General features: G+C 38.9%; 2 protein-coding genes across 2 annotated transcripts; both read right to left on the bottom strand.

Moving 5' to 3' along the window:
- Positions 1 to 4,698: 4,698 nt before the first annotated feature.
- LOC137297255 (uncharacterized) lies at positions 4,699 to 15,909 on the bottom strand. The gene is made up of 4 exons (XM_067829268.1): positions 15,819 to 15,909; positions 11,975 to 12,307; positions 6,339 to 6,509; positions 4,699 to 5,028 (listed from the first exon to the last, which is right to left on the bottom strand). The coding sequence occupies exons 1-4, from the start codon at positions 15,907 to 15,909 to the stop codon at positions 4,811 to 4,813; spliced, it is 813 nt and encodes a 270-aa protein (XP_067685369.1). The 3' UTR covers positions 4,699 to 4,810.
- A 1,237-nt stretch (positions 15,910 to 17,146) lies between these two features.
- On the bottom strand, positions 17,147 to 21,445 carry LOC137296771 (C-type lectin domain family 6 member A-like). Its single transcript, XM_067828617.1, has 3 exons — positions 21,195 to 21,445; positions 19,791 to 19,961; positions 17,147 to 17,634 (listed from the first exon to the last, which is right to left on the bottom strand). Exons 1-3 carry the CDS (start codon positions 21,274 to 21,276, stop codon positions 17,408 to 17,410), a joined length of 480 nt encoding a protein of 159 aa, XP_067684718.1. The 5' UTR covers positions 21,277 to 21,445; the 3' UTR covers positions 17,147 to 17,407.
- Positions 21,446 to 27,447: the final 6,002 nt, after the last annotated feature.

The following is a 27,447-nucleotide window of genomic DNA, read 5'->3' as shown; positions in this document are numbered from 1 at the left end:
AGGAAAACGCCTGTGGCCAATACGACATCGTCGTAAAACTACTTCATCACGTCTTGACTGACAACCCAAGACGGTATAACCAATTGTTGGCTTCAGTGAAGTATGTTTGTAAAGGAAGCAACTTTACGTTGACGTACGTCTAAAAAACGGACAGAACAAAATGCGTAATGTTTACCCTGAACAGAAAAAGCATTCTTAGCTACAGCTGTGTGATGAGAAACAAAACTTTAACCTACCATGGCCCAATATTCTGAGTGTAGTTGTAGGTATGTCAATGGACTTTAGAAAATCCAGCAATGCTTATATATAAATAATGAAAGGAAACAACAGTAAAGCACTAAATTACTGTGTGCAGCAGGGAGCGAAGTTACTTGCTTATTGTTACTTGCCAGTCAAACTGAATATAAATATGCAATTAGTGACTGATACACCAATTACAGACTGTATATGAATGCAAATCGATAAAACATGTTTTATGCATAGTCCTTGAGAGTGGATTAATCATTACATGTAACCTATCATAATGATAAATTAGAAGGTAAGTGCGATCCTGAATCACCCCCTAGTTCTAACTGGTTCATTGGACCGGTCATAACCGGAATGGCTCAGCGCCACATTGTATGCAGCCATACCGCGAGAACAGGGGCTTGATTTAATGAGCTTCCAATGAGCTCTTGGCAGACATGGTTACAGATGTGAAAGAAGTGTCACCTATGACATGTTTTGTATAGAATTTCTGACTGACGAGACAAAAGCTATCGTGGCTGCATTGCTCCTATTGTCTGTTACTTTAGGTGATATCGTAAAACGATTGTCCCGTAATGATTGCCTTATATATATTGTAGTAATACAGGGCATTGCAGACAACCGGAATGTCATTGCTTCAGTTGTATTGACAGATGTGTGAGGCAGACCATGAAGTGTCACGTTTTGATAATTTGGGTGATTCATCATTTTCTGGGGTTTCATCTAAACGATTTGGATTCGGAACACCTCTTAAAAATTTCCTAATATCGTCCTACATGGCTTGGCAGATAGGTGAGCTAGACTCCCCAAGTGTTGCCTTTTGCTATTTACAAATTTGGGGCATTGATATTTTTCCCGGTTTCCATTGATAGGATTCAGACTTAGCGTCAAAAGGGAGATGGGCTTTGTTTCCGGAGAACAACCCGAAAACCATTTGATATATTTCAACGAGTGGTGGCAGATGTATGCGGCACATTATGAAGTGGTGCCTTTTACTGTTTACAGGTATATGGCATTTATATTTTTCATGATTTAAATGGAAACGATTCGAACTTAGTCTGAAACAACATCACTTATGTCAGATGATTTGTCCTGTCAAATATGTCCTCTCTGATGACTCATGTTTTAAATGTGAAAAAGACGAAAGGACTGCACTGATTTCAGACTCCTCAACAGTATCACCTTTATTCACATTGAGTGAGTTATTTAATATTCAACGTCACAATTATCTTTAAACATTTATTGGTTGCAAGTTAATGTGGAATACCAAAGCAAATTACTGTATAGTAAATGTCAACAATGCCTCCATCTAATGTGCAAGCTCCACTTTGTCATGTTGTTTTAAACCACTCTTAATTCAGACTGTATTCACCTTTTCCTCTCAATTCAGTCAGAATTCCTCTGTCAGAACAAAATGAAAACGTTCCAAAATTGTACATACAACTTACAGTGAGTGGATTAATATTTAACCTCACATCGGAATAAAGTGGTTTAAACAGCTGTGCTGCCCTGCGCCCATAACGCATGCGCAGTGAATAGGAATTGAGCAGAAGTATAATCTTGGTTGTGTACACAAACAAGTAAATAATCTACTGGTTACATAAAAAAAAAGTTGATTGTGGTTAGCAGCCTCGGTCACAGAGAAAACTTAATGTCTGGTTTATTGACACCTACATGTCTGCCTGTCTGTCTGTTACAGACAATATGCAATATACAGCTTCAATCATTGACCACTTGCAATTTGAATTTAACACCTATCGGGCTATACGCCCTAAACGAAATAAATTGATTTACGACTCGAGTCTTGTCTCTGCCACATTATGTAATTAGACAGGTGTGATACTTGTACACATGACATGTTTTTAATGTCTGTGGGTTGCAAACAAACTACATTCATGTTTTTCGGATGACTGGATCTGAAGGAAACTGGTGCAAACTCTTGTCAGTTTCAGGTCCTGCTTTGTACTTGGACGAATGACAGTTTCCATTCACGCAGTAGTTCACCATCTCTTTTTGATTGGATCGAACGCAGATTCAGTGATTATGTATTTACAAAACCCAACATCTCTATATACATTCTTTATGGATAACAACTTCTTCTAGTGTATATGATTTTGTTTGACAACGGTATGTGAATCCATACTGGAACGACGCATCAAGTACAATAAAAGACGTTATCCATAAAGAATCTTACTTTCTTGCAGGGTTAATCTGCAACTAATCGCTATACAAACTCCCTGTTTCTTGTGACTCGCCATAAATGCCCATCAAACAGGTCATCTTTCTGTACACACAATGCACTCTCAGCGTATCAGCAAATGAACCAGCCAATCGGAAGTCGTCGTTACACTTGAGTGCACAGCCACCCGCTGTGACTGGGTTCGGTCTCCCGGGTCCTTCGTTTTGAGGGCAGTAAGCCCAAGTACAAAATATTGCACTTTTGAATCACGATTGTACGCTTATAATTTTGTTTATTTATTTTTTACAAGCAGCAGTGTATACTATATGTCATGTATAAGTGATAATTGTGTTTTAATTAGGTTTGATATTTTGGTTGCATGTGACCTTTAATGCAAACTTAATCATGGATGATTGGCCTGAGCCGACTCATAACACCAACCAATTCTTTAATGGTATTCCTGCACGTCGCCTGATGCCCGACCTTACACAACTAAACCCCCATGACACAAATGGATGACAACATATCCGCTCCAAACGGAGGCAAGCCTTCTGGTTCGTTGATGCTTGTTAAGGAGACATTTACAACTGATGCTTTCTGCTTTCTTTTGAGAAGACATTGCTGGGGGTGGGGGTGGGGGGGGGGTATTATGGGTCACAAATATAATATCAACTCACTAACGTCTTAGTTTGAGAGTGAGAAACAGGTGTACCGAATGTAATAAATCCGTGTATAAGTCTCTCTGTGTGTCGTCAACACAATAACCAGCCTTATATATACACAGTCATTGACTCCAGAATATTCGAGCACTTTGCGACCACATCGCCACCAACTTACAACTTTCTCGCCGACTCCTTTAAGTAAACACAACTAGTCAAGGGAGGCAACTCTAGAGCACTACATCAAAGGCCAGCCCCTAAAATACAAATGGCACTGAACAGTTATAATACGATATTGTGACCCATAATAACTATCACTCAGTACTCTAAACACTGTGACCCAATAATAATTATCACTTAATCAACAATACAATTTACAGAAATTACAATCTCGTAAAAGGCTCAGAATTAAATTCTTTCATTTCTGCTGCCGGCATTGAGCTGGAGAATATATCTTCTGAGAGGCTTCTTAAGCGTATTCTTCTTGTTTTAATTTTGGCTAACATTTCTTACACTCGCCAGCATCTGAAGGGATGATGTAAATCCAACTAGGGTCTATGTAGGTGGCAAAAGTACTGTAAGTCCTCTTGGTCCCTTGTCTAGTGATCAACCTTCATTTGTTGGTGATCTATAGCCAGGTTTTATTGCATTATCTAAATAGAGACGTTAGTTTTAACTTTCCCCGCTAGTTTTAAATCTAATTGTGATATTCTAATTATTTTACTGTCCTTTGTTGACAGGTTTTATAATACATGATATATTTCATTTCAGTGTTTAATGTACTCGTCACGATATAGCTGAAATATTGCCGAGGTGACGTTTAACATTAACTCACTCACTCCAGCTTTATTGAGTCAGTTAACCAATCCTAACCTGGATCTTCTCTGCTTTGGGTCATTGTTAGCACTTCACATTCCAGAAGAAAATCACTCTTCCTAGGATGACAATTGTCCGGTTCATCAAATCGGTATCGTTTGTGAATGCAATGGGTGTGAGTTAATTAAAGTTGATCGTCACATTGGCATTATTTCAGCCTCATCGTGACGAGAACGTTTGATTAGTATACATGGCTATGAATGGCAACGACAAAACTCTGTCTACAAAGAACTGCAAAAATAACTTGATTATCACAGAGACGAATTTAAAACTAGTAATTTAATCTAAAATAGTTTAGCTGTTGATGACAATACAATAAAATAAAAAAAACTTCAGACTATAGATTGTCAGCAACTGAAGGCAGATCACCATACCAGGGACGAGAATACAATGAACTGAACAATTTTTACTCTTTTTTGTCCTGTAGAAATGCAAATCATCATATATAAATATTTGGCAAAATATGTAAAAGGCTATTCAAACCAGAACAATTAACATCGGGACACAAGGGTTCTTTGACACCACTTGATAACGGGTCATATTTTGTATACTTCAATACCAGACGGTGTGCAAGCAGTGATAAAAGTTCAACGATAGCAATATGTGTGTTAAGTTGAGACAGACCACCTTTCCTGTTTTAACGCAGTTTAATTAATTTCTGCAAAATCACATCCCCAACAAGTGACCTGTACCTTTGGCACGGGTCTGTATTGTGCATTTGGAAACAAACATGAGGACGGCAAGAATGATGAAAATGAAGGTCACTAGTCTAAACAGGGGGAATGTGACTTCTTGTAAATGAAACTGATTGTAACACATTTGTTGAATGGTATTGACATAACTTGTGACGTCAGAAATGAATCACGCACACAAATCTTTGCTCTGTGTGACAATGAACGTCACGAAGGCAGTCGAAGTGTACAGCGGCGCACCTCTCCGATGAAAGATTTGGTTCATTGCTGCACCAAACATCCGAGGTGGATGATAATGTCTTGCCATTGATCCATTGCCATCCGCCATTGACGTCTGACACTCCACACCAGATGAATTCATGGCTGTACCCGTAATCTGGAATTACCGATATAAGAAGTTCTATTGAAATTTTTCAGTCGTGTTACTGTAAAAAAAGTTCAGGAACAATTTTAAGTTGGATTCGATATCTTGATTTACAGATGTAATAAACATATCAGCTCCCATGTATCTGGGTGTAATAAACAAGAGTATTTGACTATTTCGTGATACATGTAAAGGAAATGAAGCAGGAAACATCCCTTTAAAATACATCCGCTCAGTCCATTAGTACATTTCTTATACAAGCAACATTTCAGTCAGGAAGTCTTCAGTTGCCCGATAACGTGCTTGACCCAAAACCGAAACGTCGCTTTCACTGTATAAAAGAAGCGAGTGAGTTTAGTTTCAGGACGCACGCATCAGTATTCCAGCAGTATGGCGGTGGTCTGTAAATAATCGGGCCTGGACCAGACAATCCAGTGACCAACAACATGAGCATTGATCTGCGCAATTGGGAACTGATGACATATGTCAACCAAGTCAGCGAGCCTGACCACCCGATCCCGTTAGTCGCCTTTTATGGTAAGTATGGGTTGGGGAAGGCCTAGTCTACCCCGGGACCTTCACGGGTCCTGTGACACTGGTAATTTTATGATTGATATTTGTTATCAGTGTGTTAATGAGTAGATAGGGATATCTGTAAGTTTTGACATTAGGAATAATAACCTATTTCTGGATACTGGATTTCTTTTAAAAAATTAAAATATGAAGAAGTTTCTACACGCCGATTGCTACAAGACCAACTCCAGATTTCAAAGGCTAACAGGTCCATTATTGTTATCCCCTAGTACATCATGTTTCTTGTTGCCTTAACAACAGGAATTCAGGATTTCGCAGGACTTTGTGTCGTTCAGTACAGCGAGCTGTGGTACACGTTGATGTGGATTATTTAAAATATACGTAGCCAAATTACACTATTAAAGAACGCGATTTCAAATAGATTGGGTTTTAACATGTAAGTTACGCTATTTCAAATAGATTGGGTTTTAACATAAGTTATTTCAGTATTTTGTATTAGTTATAAGAATTAAAATGTTAAATCACTTCCGCAATATTTCAACATTTGCTCATGTTGTCGATCACTGGATTGACTGGCCCAGACTCGATAATTTAAAGACCGCCGCCATATAGCTGCAATATTGCTGAGTGCGGCGTAAAACTGAACTCTCTCACTCACCAATATCCCTAACTTATATTGTCCAGTATATTTCCTACTGTAGAATTACATAACATTCACTCAGTTCCTAAGCGTTGTATGGATGTATTTAATAATATTTCTCTTGAATGTACTGTCTCTGTTTGCTTACCATTTGCCACCATGAAGTCTCGAAATTCACCAATCTCTGTTTGGGTTTCGAGGGTGATCAGATCAGCATTGTGGTCTCTACAGTGTGTTCTGGCTGACAGCATGTTCATCTTGTCGGTGACAACCTTGATGCACCAGCTGGTCATCATACTAAATCCAAAGGGGCATACACCTGAAAATAAGGAAAGACAGTTTCAGTACTGCCTATGTATTTAATTGATGAAGACATCAACAGGGCAAGAGAGACCACACAGTTTGATTCAGAAATTGAGATAAATGGACAGTGAATACACATATATTAACACGTCACAGTTTAATTCTGGACTCACAAAAGTCCAGAAACTCTCCGTACTGTGGCCACTCCCTCACAGGGATTTGGCAAAAATAAACATGCAGCTGTTATGAATATGTGCTAGGGGTGAAAAAAAGGAAAATTTTTTTCTCGAAAAGTCAACATTTAAACTCGAGAATATATGTTTTTGGAGGTTGTAAATGAATGAAAACATGTTCGTTAGTATCATGACACACATTTCAGCGTGTTGTGACTTGACTCCACTAACTGATCGATTTTAAAAGATCTCGCCCATGGGTAAAAAACGTATTGGCCCATGGACGAGAATATTTACTTTCACTGAAAATACATGTTTTTTCCATGTTTTGCAGTATATAAATAAGTGAATGTGTATTTATTAGTGTCGTGACACGTAATTCAGCTTAGTTTGACTTAATTCTGCTAATTTAGAGCGAGCTATAAAAAACATCTCGCCCATGGGTGAGAATATTTACTTTTACTCAAACTACATTTTTTCACATGCTTTGGAGGTTGTAAATGAATGAAAGTACATTTATGAGTATCATTTATGGCACAAATTTCAACTCATTTTGAATTAATTCCGTTAATTTAGAGCGATTTTAAAAACTCGGGCGAAAAACATTTTGGCCTATGGGCGAGAATATTTACTTTCACTCAAAATACATTTTTCCATGTTTTGCAGTTTGTAAACGAATGCACGTATATTTATGACACGGTATTGTGATGACACGAAATCCAACTCATTTTGACGTAATTATGCTAATTTAGAGCTAATTTAGAGCGATTTGAAAGCAATCTCGCCCATGGACGAAAACATTTGATTGAAAAATAGATGAAATTATAATGAGAAATAATTTCAGTTTAATTTAGTGTGTTTAGTTTTATTTCGCACTTAGCAATATTCCAGCAATGTGGCGGCGGCTTGTAGATAATCGAGTTTAAACCAGACAATCCAGTGATCAACAGCATGAGCATCGATCTGCACAATTGTGAACCGATGACATGTGTCAATCAAGTCAGCGATCTAACCATCCTATCCCGTTAGTCGCCTATTACGACAAGCATAGTCGCCTTTTATGGCAACATGTACACTTAGAATACTAAGCCTTGAGATTCTTTTGAATTTAGGTATTCTATAAATACTTTTTGCTTATGTTTTTAAATCTAGCAACCACTGAGAAGTAAAGAAATGATGTGTTAGAATGTACGTCCAAAGAGGTCCCAAAACCGAAACCCGTTGTGAACGATTTCCGCATTTTCACAAACTCAGTTGCTCAACGGAACGTATTTTTCACGTAGGAATCTGTTCCAGTCTATTGAGCAGATGTTGATACATTTTCCCAAAGTTTCCTTGGAAAATATTCTTATCTTTTAAACCTACAGGCACGTGTCTGAGTGAAAACATTGTCATTAATCGAAAACAGAAACAATATCAAGTCAGAAAATGTATATATTATCATACTGCATTTTCTTCTACCCAGGACCCGAGAAGGTCCGGGTTAGAGTAGGCCTTCAGCAACCCATGGACCCGAGAAGGTCCGGGTTAGAGTAGGCCTTCGGCAACCCAAGCTTGCCATAAAAGGCGACTGTGCTTGTCGTAAGAGGCGACTAACGGGATCGGGTGGTCAGACTCACTAACCTGTTTGTCATCGGTTCCCAATTGCACAGATCGATGTTCATGATGTTGATCATTAGACGGTTTGGTCCAGACTCGAGTGCTTACAGACCACCGCTATATAGCTGGCATATTGCTGAGCGCGGCGTAAAACTAAACTCACTCACTCTTTTACCCAGTTGTGTACATAGTATCAAGTTTTTTTAGTAAAATCTACTTTTCAAAACTCCTCTTTAATAGTGTTTACCTTCATATTAACATAGACACTCATTTGATTTTTGAAAATTATTTATAAGATTAAAAAAACTCTTAGCAATTATTAAAGATATTAAAGCATACTGATTGATTGCTTGTTGTATGTACATGCCACAGACATGTCTTCAGTGCAGTAAATAGTTCATATAATAGTTGAAAGCCTTTCTTAATCCAGTTACACTACATGACTTGACACGTTTAATCGGAGTTTACTTGAACCCCAAACAAAGATGATCAAACACATGACACATGTCATTTTAAGTCACTTCATTGTCAAACGTTCCAGCTTCAGCACCTGGCCTGGATGTTTCCCATCGGTATCTTCGGAAAATATCCGAGTGTTCAATTAAACAGCTAGACGAGACAGAGACAGTGGCAATCACATCAGCACAGTTAAGACTAAATAAAGAAATCCTACAGATGACATCAGCTTGGAATCATTATGACTTTTATCTTAAAGCATTATTCTTTGCACTGTTCTTCAAACCCTTGTGACTGTACTTAGTAATTCCAGACATATGTTCAGTTCCACAATGTAGATACAGTGCATAATACCCATGTAGGACTGTTACATGTTATCACAAACAGTCATAACAAGTTTTCTGTTCGTGCCACGATTTTACAATCCACCGTGACTCTACGTGGAGAGGAGACATGTTACATACTTTAAGTATGAGAGAGAGAGAGAGAGAGAGAGAAAGAAACTTATACACGTTTACAGTGTTACATTCGGTATAACTTTCTCACTCTCAGTGACACGTTAGTGAGTTGAACTTATATTTCTGACCCATAAGTGAGTGAGTTAACATTTAGCGTCACATCGGCATTATTGCAGCCATATAGTGACGAGAAGAATTTGATTTATATCAATACCAAAATCAATTAATTCAGAACGTAAAACCCTATCATCAAAGGGCAGTAACAACACTAGACTATCGCGAATACCAACATAAAACTAGCATATAAAACTAAAACAATTTAATGAAAGGAGACAGTACACAAAGGCTATAGATCACCGCCAACTTAAGGTAGATCACCATACTACTGTCTATGGGGACTTACAGTACATTTGCTACCTGCATGAACCCTAGATTTACCCCATCCCTTCAGTCATTGGCGATTATACTGAATTTTAGCCATTATTAAAAACAACAAATATACTACGATTAAAAGTTTGGCAGAACTAAATTTACAAAGAATGTTTAGGAACTTACGTACCCTCTCAGGAGGACAATAATTTTACAATACTTCAACCCCCTTTGAGGGTACAGCTTTTAACAATATTTCATATTTATCATCAACAGTATTGTTTTCAAGACATGGTACACTCAACCCCCTATCTCCAAAACACAACGACACAATCCAGTATGTCTGATTTTCCATTTACAGGCATCTTGTGCTTTTCATGCTACCACACAAGTGACAAGGGATGGCTGGTTGTGACCTTTAAACACTTTGGTGTGGTGGTTTGCTTGACGGGCCATCAATTGCAGCACAAAATTAAGAACACTCTTAGTGTAAACCTAAAATGTAACCAATTCCACTTTTGTCATGACAAAAATTGTTTCAGAAGAACTATTGTACTATCTGCAAAGACTTAAAATAGCATTCACACCAGGTGTAAATTCTGATGTTCTCTCTAATATTCGTTTTTATGTTCATATTAGTACTGAGGGGTCAATGCTTACGGAATGCATAAAAGCAGTCTAAAGCAACATGAAATACAATGTCCATTGACGTATATCGCTGTGGTGAAACAGTTACTACTCTCACTCAACTACTGAATGTGCTACTTGGGCTGGTTATGGATATTGGCTACCAGAGAGGCATCAGTGCCATACAGACAGAAACCATCACATTCCACATCACTCGTCAGTGGAAAAGCATGGACTACAAACCGTATAAAAAGTGCCATGGACATAACAGAGAAAAGATATGAATAAAACATGTTCGTGCATTCCATGTGTACTTTTATAACTGTATTTCACAGGGGATAATCTACAACATAGGGTCTCCCTGATTTCACCACAGCAAGTTTTAACACACGTTGAAACCATCTACTACATATTTTCGCCCAGAAGTAAACCTAGATAAATCTGGGTTCAAATACTAAACCTTTCTGCAAACGCGCAACATTTTCCAACTTATCAAGAATACTTCATACATTCATTCTGGTTTTCAATAAATGTACATGTACAAGTCAGCTGTAAGTGAACAATGTAGATATATTTGGACGGTAACCATTACAAATATTTGAAAACACTTAAATGAACATGGAATGAGGCTTGTCTTCGTTAAGACACAGGGGTTGTTTACATGCATACACTTTGGAATTTCATTTACTCGGGTTACCGTGGTTACCAAGTTGCAAATTCCCGTTCATGTAACCTTCAGCTCAGTGTTACATGCTGAAATACGATTATGTCAACACAGAAAACTTTGTTCCATGCACAAGAGAATCCAGGAAAGTTGATGAACAAAGAAGTTATTTATGAAAACCCTTGCATTGAAAATATCTGCGTCTACTTTCGCCGCCTCATGTCAAGGGCAGATAACTCTACATGACGAGCTGAGCAGATTCGCGGCAATGTCGATTAAAGGTCTCATTTCAGTAAGTCATATACTTCCAAATTACCTTACTTCTCGTGTATGTAAATTAATGATCATATTGAGCGTATTTGCTCATACTTCAACAGAATAAGTATTTTTTGCAATATTGGCATACTTTTAAACACAATCAAAGTTTAACTTACCATCGTTTCTTCATCTTTCGCTGACTGATGTTAGTTCAAATTTGCAAAATACGTGCATCGGAACATGTGTACAGCGGAATTTCATCAAGAAACATCTCGTACAATTCTTCAAACTAAGAGTATTTGTTCCTTTAACGTCGGCCTGTCCGTGGCCCAAATCTTACGCACTTCTAAAAATAACGACACTAGCGCCCCTGGCGGCGGCGGTAGTCGCTGGTGTATACAGAACTTTTAAACGAGGGAAACTGAATACACCTGTTCACATTTGAAATTGTGAAAGTACTAACTTCTTGGTTTTACACTCACTGACACGTGAAAATCCGGTGAAGAATAGCTCTTCAGCAACACATGCTTGCCACAAAAGGCGACTAACGGGATCGGGTGGGCAGGCTCGTTGACTTGTTTGAGCAGATCGATGTGCATGCTGTTGATCAGTGGAGTGTCTGGTCCAGACTGAATTATTTCCAGACAGCCGCCACATACCTGAAATATTGCTGAGTGCAGCGTAAAACTAAATTCACTCACTCCCTTGATTCTCCATGATACCATAGACGTGCTGACACTTAAGCGCGTATGTGAATGGCAAGTTGGATAACAATTTGAACTCACTTAAATGGCATTTTCACCTGAATCGAGGGTAAAGAGTGCCCCTTATATATACATGTGAACCAGAATTACAGTGGCAGGAACACTGCACTTACCAAAACCAATCGCAGAAGGGGATATGGTGAAGTCATCAGTGGTTGAAACTGACCTCTGGTAGAGGACACACCCTTCAGACAAGGACATTCGTACAAAGGTTACAGACAAACAGTCGCCGTCTGCAGAGCAAATATCAGCGCATTCCCACACACTGGACGAAGGACGAACAGTTGTCCAATTGTGTACAAGTCTCCCATCAAGATCCGGACGTCGAAAAAACAACGTACGTTTTGTGACTGGTGCTGACTGAAAGGACCTGCTGATAACAAGGAAGAATAGCATGCTGGGTATATTACACCAGGACATGACAGAGTAGAATTTATCGCATCGAACTCATGCGATGGTTTTCCACTGATTGAGATATCCTTTAGTTGTTAGTCATCCAACACTGTAAGGCCATGGACAGTTAGTTTTTGTTTCACGACCAACAAAGTCATGAGTGATATGATACTACATTTTACGTTAACCGTTTGATGCCACCATTAAGGTCTTGGATGGCGCATGATGTGTTATGAATTGAGTAACAGACTCCAAAAAAGACGATTATCAGGTATTTGTTCGCAGAGGTATTGGCAAAGTATATATAAATGAAACTAACAGAAAATACTACCGGTGTAAGTAAACGTTGTGCTTGGATTCGTTTTTGACATATTTACTAGCGAGTCTTCGTCGTTGATTGGAAACGCCCCAACAGGTTTCTATATTTGAGGAAAGCAACTTCCTGCAGCTGTAAACGTATGTACGTAGAAATGCGGACACAGCTAAACAAATCTTTAACCTTTCATGGCCCAATATTAGGATGTGGTCATGTCAATAGACTCAAGTAAACCTAGCAACGAATGTGCGCCTTCTATAAATTAAACAAACGTAAAACACTTAGATTCCTTCGACAGACAGAGAAAGAGATACGTTCTAAATAAAGGTACATACTGTTACTAGCTAGTCAAGTTGAATATAAATATGCAATTAGTGAGGAACTGAGCGCCAGAACTTAATACCGTTGAGTTATGGTTTTCTATAAGAACATCCTTACTCACTTTCCTTCGCCAGTCAAACTGAATGTAAATATGCAATTAGTGTCTGTTATTTCACTTAGGGACCGTGTATGGGTGAGAATCAATAAAACAAACAAAACCGTCTGTACCTACTCGCACTTAGTGGATTTCTTCATTAAATGTAATCAATGATCATGACAATTAAGCAGCCAAGTGCGATTCTCAATCACTCCCAAGTTTATAATTGGCTTCACTGAACCATTCATAAGCAGAATGGCCCTGAGCCAGACAATGTGGGAACATGGGCTTGACTTAATCTATTCATCATTCTCCAATGACGATGTTATAGTCAGTAAATGTGAAGGAAGTGTCAGTGTTTCGAGACAAAGTATTGTGCGCATATTACTCTTATTGTCTGTTGCTTTTGGTGAAGAAAATATATCCTTTTTGTTTGCTAAGCGTTTGAAGATTTCTTTGTGTTCACCTCAGAGTGACTGTCGTCGATATGACGTTCCATGAATATAATGCGTCGTCAGAAGTGCTTCATTTATGTAGTTTACCTTGGTTTCATCGCTACATGGACTTCATATTGCCAATGGGATGTAAAATGTTAATTCACTCACTCACTCACTCGCATCGCAAGGGATAACTCACTCAGATCACTAACTGTGAAGGATATATTTAATGACATCAGTTCTCATTACGTTATTGGGGTTTTTTTAACAAGTAATTGGTTTAGTATTTGGATGTATATAGGGGTATTTTACAGACAGGTAACACGTGAATATTTCCTGTTGCTCGTAACGGAGCCCTCAACGGAAATAGAAACACTGTTGAATTTTGTTGTTCCCGTGGCAGGATATGTAAGCTCGCTTCAATCACAGAATGTTAATATTTATCACCGTTTTTAATCGTAGAATATTCAGGTTTTAGATAAATGGCGACCATTACCTACACTCGCTAGCAGCTGAAGGGATAAATTCCCTATGGGAACAAAGCGGAAGCAGAAGTTTCCACGGTCCCTAGTATACGACCTAACTTCCGTTGCTTGCGATCCCTAGTCACTTTTTATCTCGTACCGTTAATTGTTAGTACATGGTTTAATTTTATTCGATCTAGTTTTAACAAATCTGTGGTAGTCTAGTAATCGGACTGTCCTTCGTTGACAGGGTTTCATAAATTATATGTATTTACCATGAATTTAGAACTAATGTTTAGTTACGACGTGGATGGATTGTTGCCGATGTGACATGAAATCTTAATTCGATTATTTGTTTTTTAAGGAAATATAATTATTAGATAAAGTTGGAACAGCATGTTTTGTAAATACACAAATGATATTTTATAACTGGTAGTTTGGATTACTAATAGAGAATGATTATTAGGTTCCTCAAAGGGGTTATACTATAGCAAAATTATCCTGAAAGGATAAGTAAGTCCCAACACATTCTTAGAACATTTTGATCAACCACATATTTTAATCGTAGTACGTTAGAATCTGCCGCAGAATTTCCCTCAATACCAATGTGACTGGTATTGAGGTCATCGCAAGTTGATATCAATGGTATTCATCGACATAAATGCCATTTCAAAAATTGCAACCTAAAAGTGATTAACTGATCGTCAGTTTTTGCGATTTTGGTCGCCTGACCACAGGATAAACTATCTGAAAATTTTGTGAGTGAAAAGGTGAAACGCTTAGCTTTGACTACTCTCTGTCATATTATGTCGTCGCTAGAGAGACTTCTATCTGTGTCTCGGATAATTCCTTTGCTGTAGTTCACAGTCTTTAGTGGATAACACTTACAGGAATGTTTGCAAAGAAATTTATTTTCATGAGATAAGCTACTTGCTATCTCTTAAGACATTCTGCAACAATGAATTCTGGCCAGTGTTCACGTTCAGAATAACACATCCTGGTAATTGTATCTCTCTTTTCATCAGTGTCATCTGCATGACGACGTTTTGTATTTGTTAAGTTTCGTGCAGATATGATGGTATTGTTTGTGCTTCTCCATCCTTGGTCTACACAGACTATACTGATTCAAATAAGAAACTTCACAATCTTTCTTCGGGGCACTATAAAAGAACAAGAGAGCTTAAGATGGCTAAATTGTTATTATTTCATTACTGAGATCTGTATGATGTACTCGACACGCTGACCATGCCACAATCAGTTCCATTAGGATACATCGCTGTTCCAAAACATTGGTATACAGAATGTCACAAGAATAAAAATTCGAAATTTCTTAGTCCAGTAGTGTATAGCCTCCCCGCACATTCACCACTGCCAAACACCGTCTCCTCTGCCTGATGCAGAACATGTGGTTGGGGATTCTGCTCTTACAAGGCAGCGCCAACTTCCTGCAAATTCTGAGGTTGGTTCCTAAGACCACGAAGCCTTCTCCCAAGTGCATCCCAAACGTCCTCTACTGGATTAAGGTCAGGGGACCTCGATGGCCAGCCCATTGCGTTGATTCCATCGTTTTAAAGGAAATGACCTGTCACCATCGCGGTACGTGACCGGGCATTATCATGCTGGAACTGTAGACCTGGACTAGGAGCTGCCATGAAAGGAACGAGTTCAAGGGTCGTGGTAAGCAGCAGCTGTGAGGTTTCCACGGATGACCAGACGTCGGGAACTGTTGTTCCCACATAAAGCACTCCACACCATGCACCTCCGCCCCCGAATCTGTCGTTGGGCCCACAGCAGACGTTGACGTTGGTGAAACGGCGTCAATATTGGCCGTCTACCTCTAAACATCTCAGCCCTGGTTCGTGTAGCCGGCAGAAATCTGTCACGTAGGTGACATAGGACGATTTGACGGTCTTCTGCTCTTGACCCGACCTTGAGCGATCGGAAGTGGTGCCAGTTTGTTGTAGACGACCTCGGGAGTCATACACAGTACGACGGCTGCATGCCATTGCTTCTGCGACATCAATAACTGATCTTTCCTCTTGCAACATGCCAAGGGCACGTTCACGTTCACGTTCACGTTGACAATCGTGGCATTTAAAGTATTGTTAGAACTGTGAGGCCAATGCAAAACACGTATAAATGAAGACAATTTAGATGCTAAGATCACGTGATCGACTGCACGTGCAAAACCTGATTTGGCACTAACGTCATTTGCACGACGAATGGATGGGTTTGAGTGGGTTTCTCTAACGTTTTTTGTAGAGTCGAAATATAGGGATCCCATTTCAGATATATAGATGTATCATCAGAGAAATATTATTCATCGTTTTTAAAAATTACATTTTGTGAAGTTTCTTTTTTGAGTCAGTATATAAAGTGCCAACAAGGACGATGCTAAATGCCTGTGGTCTTCATTAAGCGGCACCAAGGATACCAAGAGGGTATACTCAAGCAGCAATATCTTATATAATGAACCACTAGGTTAGCCCATGAACCATGGCTTTGTAGGTACTATATATGGGTGGAATATTGCTGAGTGCGGCGTAAAACTAAACTCACTCACTCAGATGATTTGTTCTAAATTTGTGAGTCATCTTCTGATGACTTTTTATGCGACAAGATCCTTTCCACATTCACAAGAAATCTCTGAAGAAGTGTCGACTGTACAACTGTGACTACGTCACTTTGATCAGTATTTCAGTTACATCCTGGCTTGTCAGCTTCCACTAACTTCCACTAATTGACATTCATGGAATGAAGGGGAATACAGCCACATTCCCACAAGGCCATAACATTGTACATACGCATGTATCAGCCTGAATACCCTCTAGCATAACTTTGTTTGTACTTTCCAATGGTTTGTCAAAAGCTGACCACCCCTCCTCTTGCTCCGTTAGCAAGTATAAGTAAAATAAATGCATTAAAAACTTTGAGATACAGGAGTTACATTGGTAACCATACAATGACACTAAAGCTTTATTTGCCGGTGATGCAAGACAACTCTGCGCTCTAGTCCATGATAGAGTGGAAGTAAACACAAGACCAAGATACATACACGCACACGCACGCATGCGCGCCTTTTGATTTATACAATCAAGTGCCTTACTAAAATCAATGGATAGACAACAAAACCTGCCATTTTTCGTGAAGAGATAGGTTCGAATCATTGTTCCCAAAAATAATATTTGATCATTTTGGATAAAATTGGTCCGAAACCAGCCTGTAACTGAGATAATACTGTAAGTTCTCAAACTCTTTGTGAGCATGAAGAAAACGTTAAGAGAACATTAGTCTTTCTTAAACGAGACGATTTCCATGGTATTCACATGATTCAGCGATGGGCTATAAAGAGACATGATTTGTGACTCTGCTACATTTAATGTTCCTGGTAGTTTAATGCAATACAAACAAAAGATATGCCCGTTTTCAATTACAATGCTACGGTTTCAAGTACAAATATGACTTTTTGTAAATAAATTTGTATCACATTTGTTGGGATGATGACACAGTGGATAAAGTCAGATTTCAATCTCGCACACGAACGGGTGGTTTGAGTCACAGAGCTCGTCATGAAAGCAGTTGAACGTCTCTTTACGTATCATAGTGCAATGCTCATTTGCACCACCTGGCTGATTGTCGCACCAGAGATCCGAGTTTGATGAGAATGTCTCTCCATCGATCCACTGCCATACGCCATTGACCTCCGACGCTCCACACCAGAAGTAGTCATTGTAGGACCCATATCCTGGAATTGCCAAAATAGTGAGTTCGTTAACATACGTGACATCGACAATATTTCCGATATATTTCACTTTATTATAGATATAGGTAAATGTTAAAAACTGTCGGCAAAGGACTAGACTAAGTAGCACAACTAGAATGACTCACATATGAAGATTGTGAAGCTCGGAATCAAACCTAACACATTAACTATGGGGTAGAACACAATATTAAAATAGCCCATTGATTTGCCTACAACGGAAAGAATATAACTAATTAAGGGACCCTGGGGGCTTAAAGTATATTTGCGTCCTACATGGGCCCCAGATCGATTTACGTCATCCCTTCAGCAATTGTTGACCAACGGAGCCATAAATCAAAATACCACATCCGACGATTGTGAGTGAGTGTGAAAGTTAACATTTTTCGTCACATCGGCAATATTTCAGCCATATCGTGACGAGAACTCATTTAAGGACAGTAAATAACTTGAGTATAACATGTTCGAATTTAAAACTAGTAACAGTTTAATTGTAGATGACAATACGAAGTAAAAACGGCCGTATATTGCCAGCAACTGAGGGTAGAGCACCACACAAGGGACCATGTAAACTGATAAACTTGAAAATACTTTTGGAGACATGGATTTACATGCACTCTCAGTGGTACAATAACAGTTATCGACATAGAGAGTAAAGTCGCTATTTTCTGTGGCTAAAAACTAGCTATTATTCTGCCAGAGACATAAGAACACCAGAAAGATTTGACATGAAGTTTGCTCATTTGGAACATTTCATCCAAAACCCTGGCCAGAATATTTCCTGGCAACCAATCAATCAAGATTCTCCAGCCAGCCTCAACCACTGGCAAAATTTCAAAAAAAGAGATCCAAATAAATAAGCTGGGCATTAACTCCGACCAAGGCATTTGCATTCCCTTTGTGTACTCCTCTGTGCTATAATCATTGGGTTACATTGTTATCTTTATAGGTTATCATGAAATTACTTCTACAGTCCCTCAGTCCATATAGGATCATGTAATGAAATGTATCTAGTCAATTGTTCAAAGAAAGGTTCAGTACTGTAAGTCCCCATGGTCCTTAGCATGGTGATCTACCTTTTGTTTTATATTCTATCGTTCTCTATAGATAGAGTATTTTAGATTAGTTTTTAATGATTTTATAATATATACCTGTGAAAGTCTAGATAGCTTTATTGTCCTTTGTCGACCGATATTTTAAATTGATGGTCTTGTTGTCATTACTTTATTACTATTACTTTTAACTCACTGTTGGCCAGAAATCGTTACTATTGTATCTGAAAGCGACTAGCATATTTTGTCAGTTGTTGATCTAGATCTGTTGGGTTTGTTGCATGAAACCAATCTTATCTGGCTGTCGCGTACGTTGGCATACAGAATCAAACATTTTATGTCTCTTTGTAATCAATTTCAGTCGTTTCATTAAGTGAGTACGCGATGGCGACTCTATAACCGGGTTAGATCGCCGGTTGTCATATTGTATAGTTAAAGTATTTTAGATTTCATTACTAGTTTTACTTATGTGTCTGTGATAGTCTAGTTAGTTTTTTCAGCCCTTAGTTGAGAGATATTTTAAATTTCATCGTTCTATGGCTCTAATATTGGATGTAAAAAATTTAACTCACCTTTAAGTGCATGAATAAACAATAACAAAGGTATGTTACAGGTTTATAATCTTAAGAATAGCCAAAAGACACACAAAATGCTGTCTATCGATACTGGTAGTAGATGCGATTTCCTGTTTCCCTACATGATTTGGTTTTGGAGCAAGTTTGTGTTACATTGTGAAACAAGGTGTACATTTTACACACATAATGACAAAGTAATTGGTAAATATGTAAATTCTACTCCGGCGCACAACTTAAAAGTATTTATATTGTTTTTGGAAGACATCACGAAGTCCACACCTCATTTGGGTACACATGCTATTTTACAGATGTCTAGATCGTCCATTAAACTGCCATTATAGATGACATTTCCCTCAAGTTGAAGTCATAAACACTACTAGTGTGTCTTTTGATGTTGAGGGAACTTGACAGTCGTCGGTGTTTTGAAATTCTGAAAAGACGTGTATGAAGTGTATTCGAAAGAAAGTACTATTTAACTAGTTTTCCTAAGATTATCCTCCACGTGTTTTCTTACCATCTGCCAACATCAAGTCCCGAAATGTGCTCATCTTCGCCTGACTCTCGAGGGTAATCAACTCAGCCCCGTGGCCTCTACAGAGTTCTTTGGCGGCGTTCCAGTTCAACCTATCGGTGACAATTTTGATGCATCGTCTGTGCAGGACACTAAATCCACTGGGGCATACACCTGGAAATGTACCAAGTCAGTAATATCTAATATGTACACAGCCAGCATTGTCACTAAGGTGACATCATACCCCGTCGCAAATCAAACTTAAAAAGTAATGAAAGTGAAGGTCATAGATAGAGTCAAGGTTAAACGTCAACAAAGCATGACCTGTCAACTTGCACCTTCACTGTGTCGAATATGAAGAAAATATGAACAGTAAATAGTTTGTGAGATGTCTTGCTGACAAGGTGAAGTTTCATGTTAGCAAACTGAAATATTAAATGTGTCACTGTGACCCGGCAGAATACAGTCACCAAAATCGACCAGGCCCTGCGCCTTACATAGATAAAACATGGTATCAAATATGAAGAAAATCAAGTGAACCGTTCTTGAGATGTCGTGCTGACATTCTTAACATTCCTGTTAACAGGTCCATGAAATCGGCCGAATATGAAATTGCAGTGAACGGTTCCTTAAGTATGTCGCTGGCAAGGGTAAAACGTTAGAGTCCCTTTGTAACCGTGAAGGTCAAGGTCACCAAACCTGACTACCTAGGTACCAAATATGTAAAGAATCTAGTCAACGGTTCTTAAGATATCCTAGTTCGTTCGTACGAACGTTCGTACAGAAGCCTATTACGAGGTCTCCCGGTTCCCGCTAAACGCGCGACGGGGTATAACAAATTGATGAGGACATCCTTGCGGCAACTGTCCATACATTCAGCTACAGAAACTGAGATTGACTTGGGATGATCTATAAATACATATGAATTTTCAGTTCCAGGGAGCTGTGTCAATTTATTCTTGTCAGAAGGTTACACAATGTTTGTGCTTTTGAAATGCACTTGTCCGAATAGCATTATTGTGGAACCTGCTGTGACTGAGTGGGTTAGATCGTTAACAGGTCCCTTGCTCTGTGAGTATTGGTTCGAGTCCTGCATTGGACAGGACTCAACATAAAACGTACTAGAATCTGTGCGGTATTCAGAGGGTGGAAAGCCTAATATAATAGATGTTGAAATGGTCGTATGTGTGAATAAGTTTACACTGTATAAAACCATTTCATTATTAGAAGAAATTTAATTTTCACACGTACCCTGCCGGAAACTGACGTTAAATATATATTTTTCGTGTCTCCTAGTATCTTTCATTATTGGAGCAACACATCAGTTAACCCCGTCACTGAAAGCGCTGTTTTACTGGCTCTGTCACTGGTACGCCAGTCCATGAAAATATAAGTACAAGTACGTACCATAAACAGTCACTGAAGGGGATATGGTGAAGTCATCTGTGGTTGAAACCGACCTCTGGTAGAGGACACACTCTTTTGACATCGGCTTAAATGCCACAGACACACAGACGATATCTGCAGAGCAAATACCAGCGCATTCCCACACACTAAGCGATGCACGAGCCACAGTCCAATTGTGTACAAGTATCCCATCAAAATCCGGACGTCGAAAAAACAACGTACGTTTTGTGATTGGTCCCGACTGAAAGACCCTACTGATACCAATGAAGAAAAGCACAGTGTGAATGTTGCACCAGGACATGGCAGAGCTGGAATCCTAGTAGGAAACTCACACGACAGTGTTCCAGGATTAAGATACTCGTATGCTTCCGTCAGTCTCTTGCGTCCAACAATGTAAGGCCATGAACAAAATTTTGTTTGGTTTTCACGACGAAACTTGCTATTTAGTAGGCTGTTCCACACGTAATGTCCGGCCTTTTGCAAATGATCGGTCCCCAAACGTTTTAGTGTGCGAAGAAGGCACCTGGTCACCTGATTTTAGTGACGTTGATGTTTGATATTGGTGGAGAGATAACCAGGCGATTGAAATTGGAGTGGGGTGAAGTTAGGCAGACTATTCGACTGGGACGTCCGTTAAAATGTCTTGGTCGAGACACTCTCAGACATAGCATAGAGGCACGTGATGTGCTATTTATTACACCAATTCCATGATATCACATATTTTCACAGAATTATTTACAGAGTATATGTATGCAAATGATAATAAGCACTAATCAGTAACAGAGAATGTTATTTGTGTAAGTAACCAATATTTCTCGTCATTCATTATTTTTGGATTCTCTATTCTGTGTTTTTTTACCTCGCTTCATAGTTGATTCGCTGGTTGAATGCCGCTACAGCGTAGGGAACTAACGTTACTTTAACGTCCATGCAGTCGTAAAAATCACAGAACAAAATTACACAACAGAAAGAATCAAAGCATACTGTTTACCAAAATGAAAACCCTTCTCAGTTTCTGTTTCCATATACACGGAGAGTAATGGGAAACAAACCCTTACCTTTCATTGCCCTATATTCAGAGCATTGTTTTGTAAACCTCACTAGGTGTCTTTAACCCCAGCAACATAGATGCTGTTTATGGATGTAAACAAAGGTAAAGCACTTAGTTACAGCTATACAGAGAGTTAAGAAATGAACAGAATGACTAAATGGCAGCGTGAATCCTGAGAAGTCGTGTTAATTATCAAAGGGGTACACAGCGTATGCAGTCTAGATTACCGGTTGATCGACTTCCATGTTTGTGGAAACCACGAGTGGCTTAGAGTGTATGTACTCTAAGAGTGAGTGAGTTAATATTTAATGTCACATCGGCAATATCTCAGCCAAATCGTGACTAAAAAATATACAATAAAAATATAAACATTTTGAAGAGTAAAATATGTCAACGGTGGACAGCAAAATACTACAGTATCTCAGATATGGATATAAAACTAGCGTGGGAAACGAAAACATGTTAATTCATGCAGACAATACAACATAGAACACGAGCTATAGATCGCAGACAACTGAAGATAGAGCACCAAACTAACGACTTACGTTACTTTTGCTACATGGAAAGACCCTAGTTGGATTTACACCATGTCTTCAGCCTCTCGTCCTGGTGGGAAGATTTAGCTGAAATTTAATATAACAAAATACTACGATTAAAAAGTATGGTTAAGCGAAATTGACGTTAAAGAGGTTTTGGGACTTACGCAACCTCTGAGAACAATAATTTTACGCTGGTTTTATTTCTAATTGTGATACAAGAATCATTTTAGCAGTGTTAATTACCATTAAATTATTAAATTTTTAACAGAAATTGAACTAACTGATAATGTTTTATGGGTATGTTTTGTATATAGATATGCATATTAGCATTAGTAGTTAAATTAGCAACTGGTCCAAGTCATTCAAACTAAATTTATGTCTACCAGGTTTATAATCGTGGCATTTTTGTCATTTCACTGTATGGCTAAATCTCCGCATAACCGCCAATGACTGAAAATCCAGTCAGAGTCTATGCAGGTAGCAAAAGTAATGTAAGTCCCATGGACCCTAATATGGTGATCTACCTTCACTTACTGGCGACAAGTAGCACATTTAGATATTGTATTGTCCAAACATTTTTTTCTACTTTTAATGACATTTGCTTGCCAGTTTTAAATCATTTTGTGATGCTCTAGTGCTTTAACTGTCCTTCGTCCGTCGATGATGAACAACTAGTCTTGTATTTATTGTGTATCTACAACATTTCTCGTCACTATATGGCTGCAGTATTGCCGAGGTGGCGTTAAATTTCACTCACTCACTAAATTAACAACTTGTTGATTGTTAGTGGCGGTATCCTGAAAGGTGGTTGAAGTATGGTAAAACTGTTGTCCCCCTGAGAGTGTACGTAAATCCAAAAAAAATCGACGTCAAATTTAATCTTCCACTTTTTCAGTCGTAGTATTATTATTATTTTAAATTGTGGTTATAATTGCCCACAATCGCCAGCAACTGAAGGGGTAGTGTAAATCCAGCTAGGATACATGCAGGTAGCAAAGGCACTGTAAGTCCCCATGGTAAAGATCCGAAGTAGAATAGGCCTTCAGCAACCAATGCTTGCCATAAAGGCGACTATGCTTGTCGTAAGAGTCGACTAACGGGATGGCAGTTGGCACATGTCTTCGTGTCCCAATTGCTCAGATGAATGTTCATGCTGTTGTTCACTGGATTGTCTGGTCCAGACTCGACTGTTTACAGACCGCTGCCATAGAGGTTGGAATAATGGCGTGTCGCGTAAAACTAAACTCACTCACCCCCATGGCGGCCCCAAGTATGATAGTCTGCCTTCAGGTGTTGGTGATCTACAGCAAATTTTACATAGTATTGTCTTGCGTAGTCTATTTTTTAAAATTAATTTTAATTTTAAAAATACATGCAAGCTATTTTCATTTGTGATACTTTACTTCTTTTAGTCCGTTTTTTTTGTGTATCTACAACATTTCTCGTCCTTTACTCACTCTGATTGTAATATTCTAGTCGTTTCACTCTCCTTCGTGGACAGGTTTTTTTTAATAATCGATGTATTTAATTCAATGTCAAATATCTGCCTGAAATACTACCGATGGCTTTGCGTAATAACTCACTCACTCATCTTAAAATGATAATTAATATTATTAAAAAGATCCTTTACTGTTTTGATATTAAAATATATATTATATAGTTCCTGATTTCGCTCAAGTATCTTACTATGGCATCATCCTATAGTGCTTCTTTCTCGGCTCCGCTCGTGATGGTGACTGTCACGACCTGAATATGATCAGTGGACCCCTGAGGCAAACTTGAGATGTACAAATAAAGGAACTACAATGAAGGGTGAGAAGATGTTTATACAATAGATTGGGCCTGCTGGAGTGCATCATAAGCATGCGGATGGAGTGAATTAACCTTGGTCACGGTTGATGGTGGGCTTGTGGCGTTCGACATGAATGGCTTCGGTGAGCTTGCATTTAGTGAAGTCCATTAGGTTGTGGGCCAGAATGGTGATGTCAGACCACTCTATTTGATGACTGGGGTTTGAGGTGGTAAGAGATGGCTGATGTGCTGTCGGAATTGGTAACAGGCGCGATGTTCTTTGACTCGGGTGATGTTTCACACGTGTAACTTCCTATGGGCATTTCCTCCACTTCGTGTATCACTCCTGCTTGACAACGGTACAAGAATCTGTGTCGAAACGTCGCAAGAATTGTCCATAACAATATTGTTCTAATTTGTACGTCTCAACTTCTAACATGCAACTCAAACATGTAAACCCATGCTGCGAATCTTTCATCTCAAGGGGTGCAAAGTGGAAGGACTTTTCCTGAAATCCAAATTTCATCAAACATGTCTGAAAGTACTTCGAGACATGTACATGAATCGGGTAAATGCTTCAGGAGCTGATAGTGACTGTTATCAGCCCTTGTTGCTGCATCATGAGCTTTCCAAAAGGCGGTTTGTAGTTTATATGTAGTAAAAATACTTCGTTTTATTCTTCACCATTGTGAGCTATGCTGTTTACATGTTTACATGTGTCAACCAAGTCGGCAAGTCTGACCACCAGACCCGGATAGTCGTCTCTTAAACGTTTATGCGGATAATTTCATATTCCTGGTAGTTTTAAAGCATACAGCAAGACAGATACGCAGAGCTTAAATTGTAAAGCTGAGGTTTCAAGTTTAAACAGTCCAAATGTGACATTTTGTAAGTGACGTTTTGTTAACACATTTATTGAGATGTTCTAGGCAGAAGGTGCAAAATCAGATTTGAATCTCGCACACAAACGGATGGAGTGAGTTACATTGATCGTCATGAAGACAGTTGAATACATGTAAAGTACAGTCCTGTTGTCCAGTACTTGGCTCATTGTTGCACCAGAGGTCTGAGTTTGATGAGAATGTCTTTCCAGTGATCCACTGCCATCCGCCATCGACTCGAACGGCGCCACACCAGAAGAAGTAATTCGCATAGCCTGGAAATATTGACATAAGGTTAAAGTCATCATGACTGTGTAAAGAAAAGATCTATGATTACAAGGTTAGAGTTAGTAAGTGAGTGAGTTTAGATTTACGCCGCACTCAGCAATATTCCAGCTATAATAACCGAATCTGGACCAGACAATCAAGTGATCAACAGCATGAGCACCGATCTGCGCAATTGGGAATCGATGACATATGTCAACCAAGTCAGCGAACCTGACCACCCGATCCCGTTAGCCGCCTAAGCATAGTCACCTTTTATGGCAAGCGTGGGTTGCTGAAGGACCTTCACGGATATACAAGGTTAGAGAGCCAGTTCTGTTCAATATAGTGTTGAACAGCATTTTAGATGTAACACAACCTCTGTGGACTAGTGTGACATGTACATATAGAGCAAACAAACATAATTATAACTCTTCAGGAAAATATTTTCCATTTTACCGATTATCTAGTTGTCTGAAGACGACAAGTATATAATGCTACCATGAAACAGACGGTAACACAAGGCAGGAGCTACAGTGGTAACAGAAATTCTAACATGTCCACGTCAACTGACCAGCATCAATATCAAAAAGGGACGTTTACAAGACAAAATTTCAAAAGCCTGAAGGCACGAAAGCGACTTCTAAAATCGCATATAGTTTCTATTCTGGGTGTTTTAAGACATACTGAACTCGGAAATGGCGGAAAGATATTTATCTAATAGTATATATATTTGATTAATTATTGCAGGATTTCGTGATATTTATCTGTTATAGTGTATAAACAGTAACACGGGGGAAGGATACTATTTCCGTTTCTTCTAAAAAATAAGCATTTCAGAAAAATGACGCTAAGTTTCAAACCCTGAATCGATACAAAGTGGAGTCATTTATTCCTTGGCAATGCGAGCTTTCTTCTCTCGGTCCGTGAGGATGTATGTATTAAACGTCATGCAATTGTCAGGACAGATGCACAGGACAGATATCACGCCCAAGGCTACCAGGATAAAAGAACAAACATCCTTTGTTGAACTCCTCATCAAAACTCTTGACCAATGTTGTTTCTGGCAACAAACCATAATTCTCCATTTTAGCATCGACCAGGGGATCTTGGCCTCAAGTAAAATCAAGCTCTTACTCGTGATGCCAACCTTATCTTATGCTGCATTTTATTAAGGTGACATACCTTGCTTCCAGGCTACAGTATCAAGTATAGCAGTAAATTCCAGCACAAGTAACATTGTCATATTTACAGTCGCCATCTTCAGCTGTCGGAGGTGTGGCCTCCTTCTTATTCAGTCCGGGTCACGTGACTTTCGGAATATATTGTTTACTTTATCTGGATCCAGTTCCGGTTGCTGCGTACAGTTTCAAGGTTCGAAGTTTATTGTATAATTAGCTCATTTAACAGCCCAGGGTTCTCAATACAGACTGCTTTGCAGGGCTGTTACAGCAACGAGGACACAGCATGGCGAGCATGGGATCCAGTCCAGATGACAGTCGGTGTCGTGTCGAGACCATGTATTTCCAGTTTGGTGCTTGTTAAATACACTCGTTATTGGAGCTTTATCTACTTGTTGTGTGATCTGTCTATCTATTTATATTCACTTAAAAGTTTGCCTTACAGAGACACATGAGTCCCAGTGATTAAATGTATAAAGCATTATTATTTTCACCCGAAAGCGACTGAGAGCAGTATGTTGATCTGAATGACATTGTTTATTTTCA

Source organism: Haliotis asinina, chromosome 9 (genome assembly GCF_037392515.1).
Source record: "Haliotis asinina isolate JCU_RB_2024 chromosome 9, JCU_Hal_asi_v2, whole genome shotgun sequence".
NCBI classification, from domain to species: Eukaryota; Metazoa; Mollusca; class Gastropoda; order Lepetellida; family Haliotidae; genus Haliotis; species Haliotis asinina.
Note: the sequence above shows the minus strand (reverse complement) of the source record. Positions and strands in the feature narration are given on the sequence as shown.